Below are 8,657 nucleotides of genomic sequence, written 5' to 3'. Positions count from 1 at the left end.
TCCTACTATGTCTGAAGATGGCCACATTGATTTCTGTTTATCCAGGGATTATTGTGACTACCATTATAGATTCGGGAAGGACTTTTTCCACCAAATAGGGTAAATTGGCGTCCATCTCTTTTTTTTTTCCCTTCCTCTGGATCAACAAGGAGGAGGGGGGGGGGTGAAAACAGGCTGAACTAGATGCTCATGTGTCTTTTTTCAGCCTTGCATACTATGCTACTATATACATTAGATAAAATTCAATTATGGCCATTTTTCAAATTGGACCATGACCTATTGTGTATGGAAGCAGTTCTTCGGTATTAAAGAGTTAACCTTATGTACATACCTGCTAAAAGGTGCTCAATAACCGCATAATTCCTGCTCCCTATTGAAAAACACATACATGTCTATTTGGTTGATAAGTCAAACTGAACAAGAGCCATCTAATGTATACAGCTATCATAAATTCCAGAGAGAAACCCAAAATCGAATCCTTTCAATTCTATATCAAAGTATCCTCAGGCTGCCAGATGTATGTCACTAAAGCAAACCAGAAGTTGAAGGGATATTTCAAGCTAATTAAAAAGTTCACAAAACTTTTGATCTCAACGACTCCACTGTGAAGACTGCAGCTGCTCTCATGCCCAGATGTGAGAAGAGATATGAAGTTAGTAAACAACCTTCTTCTAAAACATTGGACCACACCACCCTTCAAGTTGAAAAAGCCCTTTAGGTGGCTTAAACTAATATTTACCATATTTAACTAGTAAGTCTACTGTAGTGTGGAGTAGAAGTCTGCCAATAGAAGAAGAAAAAAAAAAAAACTCCCCCCCCCCCCCCCCCCCCCAAAAAAAAGGCAGGATAATGCTTATTCTTATGGCTCTAACCTCTTAAAAACACAAATAAAAACTTGAAGTAACAGAGTACTAACAGTATGGGTATTGTTAATTACTTCAGACTGCGTCTTAATAATCTCCGCGGACAGTGTCTTTTGTCTACTGATAAGTCTTCATTCCTTCTGGCATCAAACTGAACGCCAGTAAATGCCCCGATCAGAGGGAAATTATTAGTTCCATTAAAGACAACGCTGAAGTAGTTTTCAGATTAGTAAGCTTTGTTGTATCATAGTAAACATCTGTTTTTATTGATCATATAAAATATGTACACAAGTAATCATTCAAAGCCAAAAAGTCTACGGAAAAAAAAAGGTTAAAAAAAACCCCCATGATTTATAACAGATTTAGATTTTATTTTTGACAAAAGAAAAATATAAAGACATCAATCCTATTCACGATTGTCAGTTTAACACACACTGAAAGAAAATGTACAAATTAAACTCCACACAAACTAAAAGAAAGATAAAGAATTACAAAAAAATAAAATAAAAATTAAAAAAAAAGTCTGTAGAACAGCAAAATATTTTCTTATAAAATATATTCCAAGCCAACAGGTCTGTCTACATATTATTATATAGTATAAAACTTTATACAGAAATAATTAGTGTTTTTTTACATGTACATTTCTGTAATCTCAAGGAGAACTAGGAACTGATAATTTTCAGTGATTTCACAGCATTGGTGTGATTCGATTTCACATCCAGTGTTAAAACCCATGAGCAGCTCTGCAGAGCAGGTCCAAAAATTCCAAAAATTACAGATTTTGTTAGACCCATACTGCATCTGTACAATGTGTTCAAAACAAATGCTATATGCAAATATGCAAATTTGTTTTCATTTACCAAACATATCAGTGTTAGTGACTCAAAAAATATAAGTGCAAATGACATTGCTATCAAACAAAAACAGAACAATAAAATAAAAAGGAAAAAAAAAACAAAAAACACTAGGTAATTGGACATTGCACGACTGGATTTATATAGTATTTTTGCCTTTTTTTGTTGGTTTTTTTTAATCATAGTTATGTCCATGTTCATCAGGCAGATGTAAACTTTCCTTGCTGTTTGCCAGTGTCTAATACGTTGTATTACTCTATCATGTTTTATTAAAGTATACATAAATTAAATAATTTTAAAAAAGTTAAAAATCAAAAAAACAAAAAACATACAGCAATGGCTCCCATTTCAGGGATGATCGCTCAGCTTGAAAGGATAAGGAAAAAAAAAAAGGAAAACACAACGCTAAATAAAATTTCTAAATTATAATTCATTTCACTTCAAATAAAAACTAATAAATACTATATCAAGTACCGTCAGGAAAAACAAACAAACAAAAAAAATAACTTAATTTTAGTAGTTTTTTTTTTCAGTGCTATTTTCAAAAATCACAGCAAAATAACATAACTAACCAGTAAATAGAACTATTGTACCTTGGTGAAGCCTATTAAGCAATGATATTCACACAAACGGGAAATAAAATGTCAAATAATTAAAAAAATTTATATCATACCTTCAATGTGAATGTAACAGCAGTTCGGAAAAAAACAAACACAGAACAAGAGCGACACTGTGTTGGCGTGTAAATATATTTCCTCACATTACACGGACATTTGGGAATCAAAGACTCATTAAGGGCATCTGCTTTTATTTTTGTAATAATTAGTATCTTAGGGTTTCATTCATCTTGTAAGTGCCAATGGAATCTTCTTAAAGATTTTGTAGCATGAGCCAACAGTTGGCACATAAAAATAAAAACACCTATATTGGCATATCCAATGCAGCGCCTCCCTTCATGGAACAGATTTTCCTGATTTATGACCCCTCTCTACTTCAAGTAGGAATATAATAACTTCAGGCTAATTATACAAACATGCTGCAACCCAGAACAAACAATAAGACCATTGTTGACTTCATACTAGAAGAAGGACTAGACCAAGGCTAGAACCAGATAGCCAATGCATCTAGAAATTTGCAACTTTTTTGGGGGGCCAATTACTAATTGAGGAACTTGATTTTTTTGCATTTCCGGATCATAATGATTAATGTGCAATATGACTGGTTTCCAGTATCTCGGCTATCCCTGGGATAGACTGACCAAAGCTCATTTCTGATTGGTTGCCTCTATGTAATGCATGTCCTTTAAGACTTCCGGGAGTACAACAGACACCATGTAGCATACTATAGCTTATCAGTTCAGGGATATTGAAGACGTTTGTCATAACATATCAGTTAAACATTGACAGCACAATGTTTCCCCAGTGGATTCCAACAGATAGGCGTCATCATGCCATAACGTCATTTGGACTGAGATGCGGTCTTTCTGGTTGTCACTGATATCACTGTCTTAGATACAAATACTAAACTCTTCATCTGCTTCAGATGAGGGAACACATAGGAATTTATCAAAATTGTCTAACTGAAAAACAGGCCTTGTTGCCCCTAGCAACCAGAAGTGGATACTAACCGCTGACTGGTTGCTATGAGCAACAAGACCAATTTTTCGGCCAGACAACTTTGATAAATAAGGCCCGTACTCATATTGTGCTCTATGCACTTAATAATAATAAACTGAGCCAAAATGAGAAAATTCATCAGGCTAACAAGATGCAGGTCGTCAACCAGATACAGAAACACTATGATAATTAGAATTTTTATAGTCAATACTTTGAAGCGACCGAACATTTATCAAATGTTCAATACTTAAACTTTACCTATACCAAGGAAATTGCGTAACACGTCCTAAATACTGCTGACTGAAATGTTGATACAAAACTTGAATCTATGAATAGGACACACTGTGTGCAATTGGGAGACTATTCTGTAACTAGACAGATGTTGAATGTGTTGTGCATTGTGATGATGCAGTAGGTCTACCTGCTGATAGGTTGAACACGATATGTTGAGTCGGATGGTTGAATCAACTTTGCTACATCTGTACCTCCATACGATAAAGACATAACATAGGTAGTTACAGTAATGAGTGCATATGTTTGGGGGGGGGGGGGGGGGGGATTTCTGCATCAAATGCCAGATGTAACCAACATGTGTCGAGCAGGGAATTGTGGGTAATTTATGGACTTTTGCTGATGACCTTTTTTCACATTTGCAATAAATCGGACACAATCATGTGAAGAGTAGAACAATTCATTAAATATTAAATAATTGCCGAGAGGGGTGGGAAGCTGCATGTTGTAGGTTCAGTGTCATAAATGAGATCATTACAGAGCTCAAAAGTGGATCCAACATTGAAAATTAACTTCAGTTATTACTACACAACCAATGACTTGACTAGGCCACAGTGAAACTTACGGATGTGTCTGTACAAGTCACCTGACTGGGTGAAACGTCTCTCACACCACTTACACGCATGTGGCTTTTCCCGCGTGTGAACCACTGCATGACGGCTGAGGTTATGGGAATATTGGAAACTTTTCCCACACTGGCCACAAGTGTAAGGCTTTTCTCCGGAGTGCGTACGTTCATGTCTCTTTAGAGTATACATACATGAGAAAGTTTTACCGCATATCGTACAGGTGGGAACAGAGCCATCCGGAGACATCTTGATCCGAGAACCATCTCTGTCTCGGAAATGACTGCTGAGATGAAGCTGCAGAACATGAGGACTTGGGAAAACTTTACTACACAAAGGACATATGCAAATCTGTCCCGGGGACACAAGGACACCTGATGTGGAAAGATCTGAGGAGTCCATGTCATCTTCACTTTCATCTCGATCGTGATACAAGTCCTCTTCCCTAACGTGTGAATTTCCATTTCCTGTGAACATGTGTCCTAACCCTGTCATTAGGTTTTTGGCCGAATTCCCAACATGTTGACTCTTTGGACTCTTTGCTTCACTGTCCTCCTGTTCTGACAGCAAGCCTTGTTCATCTTTAACAAGTGGCACAGTGCCCTGCTGCTGGCTGTCGGAAGCCAGCTGTCCAAAGACGTAGGAGGGGTGTAAGGAATCTCTCCCAGACATTGGCTTGAAAGACAAATCCAGAGCACAATCCCCATCACTTGGAGGCTGTGTATGGTTAGCAGATCTCTGGGACAAAGGGCATGAAGAACTATTGATACTGGCCTTTGTTTTTCCAGCTGCTGTCTTACATGACACAGCCTCTGTAGAAACTGAATTGACACCTATCAAGTCGGGGGACCAGCCTGGAAGCCCACTGACCTTTTCTTTCCAAGCTGGTTTCTCACATTCAGTGGTAGACATTTTTTCTTTATCCCCTGCATCCAAGATACATCCTTGAGGTCCATCTGTATCGGAGAACCCATCCTCCTTTTCCAAGTCAGACCCGTCATCAGTGGCTTTCTCTCCAGAATTGAGTTCTTTATCTTTAAGCTTACCCTTGCAGACTTTTACAATGTCATACATGTGAAGATAGCTTGCAGCGGCCAGCACATCTTCTACTGGGAGGTTGTTGAATTCCAGCTTCCCTTCGTACATGAATTGAAGCAGCAGACTGAATGCTGGGGCCGTGACAATGTCACTGTTCAGATGTACAATGTCCCTTTTGTCTAGCTGGTCCCTGTAGAAAAGATGGAAGTACATGCTGCAAGACGCCAATACAGCTCTGTGAGCTTGGAACTGAGCTTCCCCAACTAAAACAGTACAGTCACACAGGAAACCCTGGTGACGCTGCTGACTCAGACATTGCAGCAACTGGCGGCTATGGTCTGGAAACTCCATTCTTCCTTCATAACCTGTTTAAAAACAGGAAAAACTTGAATGTTACAGTAAACTAAATCCTCTTAACAGCTGCAATAAAGCAATCTGGCTGTAGCAACACAAGGAAGAAGCTAAGCACATAGCGTCCACTGCTCAATTCTCTATAGCAAGTTGCATTCTTAAAACAAGCCTCTCATCTAACTGCACCTGCCGGGAACAGGAAAAACTTGATTTTAAACAAACAATGGCTTCTAGGAGGCAGTTTTCAGAGCTTTGTCCCCCTCCTGGTCAGTGCAGTGATCACGTAGTTATGGTAACTGCTGCCTTTTAAAACACAAGCCTTGGCAGCTGTCTAAAACTTAATTCAACTTGTGTGTACTATGTAGACATTAAGATCACAGATACATATTTACACCATACAGCACAGCAACGTGAAAACTACAAAAGACACAAACCCACAAGCTGCCATGGAAATTCTATAACCCCTATTTACTAATAAAGTAGCATTAAAAAACTATTGCTACAAAATTAACTTTTCATCATACCATCACGTGAAATAAAGTCTAATAATGGAGTCTGTTTAGTAACACTTTCTTACCTTCCCCCCTCTGCAATAATAGGAGGTCGCAGCTCATGGGATAAGCCCCAGGGAGTTTTAGGGTGATCTAGCTTTCGTCTCTGTCATAGTTTGTGGTATTACAAGGTCTCCAACAAGAAGTGGGTAGCAGCAGCAGTGTGTGTCCCTGTGTCAGTGTGAGGGAGGAGGAGGCTGGGAGTGCTCGCTTTGCTAATTACACAGCAAGCTGGAAAGTCAGCTGCTCTGAGTTCACTAGGATAGAAATGCTACCTCCAGCTGTGCTCCTCTTAATGCCATATGTTACAGCAAATCTAACTACCAGCCAACCACGCTGCTTGCTGCCTTTTAAAGTTCCAACTTCCCCATTTATAGCCATCTATTACATGGGTGCAACTGCTGGCCAGATTGGGGAAAGACACAAATGTCTACTGCTTCAAGTCGAGCTTTCTGTTAGAGGTACAGGTGCGTGCGGCCCAGGATAGCAACTTAAAGGGGAAATACACCTAAAAATCTACATTTTCCGTGCAATTTATTGTTGCCTGTAAGCTGTTGTTTCAGGCTGGGGGGAGACGGACTGGTGTGGTTTTAATGAGATTACTACAAAAAAAAAGTCTGTCCTCCCATAACGTCTGCTTTATATTACATAGCTCCAGATATGAGTGTCTGATATAAGCTAAACTTCTTCTATAAACTAATGCCTTTTAAATCTGAGATTTTTTTTTTTAGCCTCCCAATACTGGAGTTTTAATGTAATGTGTGGCATGGTAAAGAGTTAAATTATAACCTAATACAATATCATTAACTAAAGCATGAAAAGTAAGATACCCAGACACCCCCCACCAGCCCAGTCCTCCACTCTATCCCCCTGATCTGTGTACCCCATGCTGGGCTATGGGTAAAGCAATGTCTGTGACCTTTGCAGTTAGTCTCAGGCCTGTCGGTTCCAACTGCAGCAGGTTGCACAGAGTTTAAGGAAGTGCAGACAGACCTCATTGTATCCACAAACGCCCCCTCCTCTCTCTCCCCTCCTGCCGGCTGTGCCTTCACCATGTAGCTGCCAATTCAAGCCTGGATCATTGTTTCCCACGGTTGATTCCCCCCAATAACAAAGTTGCTCTTGTTTATAAGCAGAGATATAAATACATCAGATACATTGTAGCTACAGTATAGACTTCTTTGCAATGTTGCTGGTGTCAGATGAAGAGGATAGAAACTCAATGCAGAGACCTCCTTGTTGTCTGGACAATGTCCCCAGGGGGGTTAGACCAGCAATAGTCCAGATGGGGACTGCAAACTTGTCTCATCCAGTTTAAAAGACCAGCCCCCCCACCCCCCTTCCTCCTTCTTCTCTTCCCCGACCTCCCTCCCTGTAATAATAAGCATGCATCCCAGATATTGAGGTTACTTACAGGCTGCTTTGAGGCACCCAGGGGCTGGTGGCTGGTTTAAAGCCCAGAGTTTGTGGGGATCCTGCGGCTTCATGGAGATCCCCAGATGTTGGAGCTGGTGCCACCTCCCTCCTCCCTGTGTTAGTGGCAGCCTAGCAGCACTGTGTTGTTGGAGCAGGTTGGTAAGAGGACACTCCTCTCTGCACACAATACTCTGTAGCCTCTCCCCCTTGTTGTGTGATTGCTCCTGGGCTCAGGCTTGGTGCTGCTGGTGCATGGAGCTCTCCTTGGTGGTGGCGGTGGTGGTGTCTCTGCGCAGAGCCTGGCACTGGACACAGTCCCTGCTCCCCCTCCCCTCCCCAGCCAGCAATGGGAAGTGTTACCACCGCTGCTGGGAACCAATGGGGAGAGGCGAGAGCTACAGCTGTGCCCTTCTCACATAAACAGGCTGCTCCTGTTAGAACACACTGCTCAGCTAGCAGGGGCAGCCTGGCAGGGAGGGGGGTTGTTCCAAGGCAGGACTGGCCCCAAATAAGTGAAGTGCAGTGACCCAACTGCTGCAGAACCTCTTGGTAGGAAGACGTGTCACGTCTAACAAAATGCAGTACTAGCTAACACTATAGCATTCCAGCTGTACTCCAATTTAAAGAGTCTTGGATGGCAATCTATTTGGGGTCTGTGTAATCCAGCAACTCTAGCATTGGGGTTCAGCAGAGAGCAAAGCCCTTTTGCTGCTGGTTCTGATAAGTGTATTTTTATTTGGGGGGGGGATTTTTTTAATATAACCCTTTAGCTTATTGACCTATGTATGAACTGTTTTGGCCCAGCTGCTGCAGAATCTCTTGGTAAGAACATCTGCCACTTCTAATTAAACCCAGTACTAGCATTATATAGCAAACCAGCCTTAATTCAATGTAAAGAGTTTATAATAAAGTGCAATAGATCTCTGAATTCAGCTGCTGCAGCACGTCTTGGATGATCTATTTGGGGTCTGTATAATCCAGCAACTCTAGTACTGGGGTTCAGCAGAGAACAAGCCGTTTTGCTGCTGGTTCTGATAAGTGGTTCTTATTGTAGGGGGCAGTATTTTAATATAACCCTTTAGCTCGTTCACTTATGTGTGAACTGTTATGG

General features: G+C 40.8%; 1 protein-coding gene across 2 annotated transcripts; it reads right to left on the bottom strand.

The window, feature by feature from the left end:
* Window positions 1-1,187: 1,187 nt before the first annotated feature.
* On the bottom strand, window positions 1,188-7,890 carry ZBTB42 (zinc finger and BTB domain containing 42). 2 transcript variants are annotated; one of them, XM_066608155.1, is made up of 2 exons: window positions 7,545-7,890; window positions 1,188-5,593 (listed from the first exon to the last, which is right to left on the bottom strand). In XM_066608155.1, exons 1-2 carry the CDS (start codon window positions 7,615-7,617, stop codon window positions 4,149-4,151), a joined length of 1,518 nt encoding a protein of 505 aa, XP_066464252.1. In that variant the 5' UTR covers window positions 7,618-7,890; the 3' UTR covers window positions 1,188-4,148. The 2 variants fall into 2 exon arrangements, with proteins under 2 accessions (XP_066464252.1, XP_066464253.1); XM_066608156.1 differs by lacking the exon at window positions 7,545-7,890 and adding an exon at window positions 6,157-6,651.
* Window positions 7,891-8,657: the final 767 nt, after the last annotated feature.

The sequence above is a fragment of the Eleutherodactylus coqui genome, chromosome 6 (genome assembly GCF_035609145.1).
Source record: "Eleutherodactylus coqui strain aEleCoq1 chromosome 6, aEleCoq1.hap1, whole genome shotgun sequence".
Classification (NCBI taxonomy): Eukaryota; Metazoa; Chordata; class Amphibia; order Anura; family Eleutherodactylidae; genus Eleutherodactylus; species Eleutherodactylus coqui.
Note: the sequence above shows the minus strand (reverse complement) of the source record. Positions and strands in the feature narration are given on the sequence as shown.

Bases quoted from the DNA above. Each gene is read 5' to 3' on its own strand.
- ZBTB42 (XM_066608155.1), bottom strand. From the start codon at position 7,617: ATGAAGCCGCAGGATCCCCACAAACTCTGGGCTTTAAACCAGCCACCA. The intron at 5,594-7,544 runs GTAAGTAACCTC...GTTTTTAAACAG, and splicing joins TGGGTGCCTCAAAGCAGCCT to GTTATGAAGGAAGAATGGAG.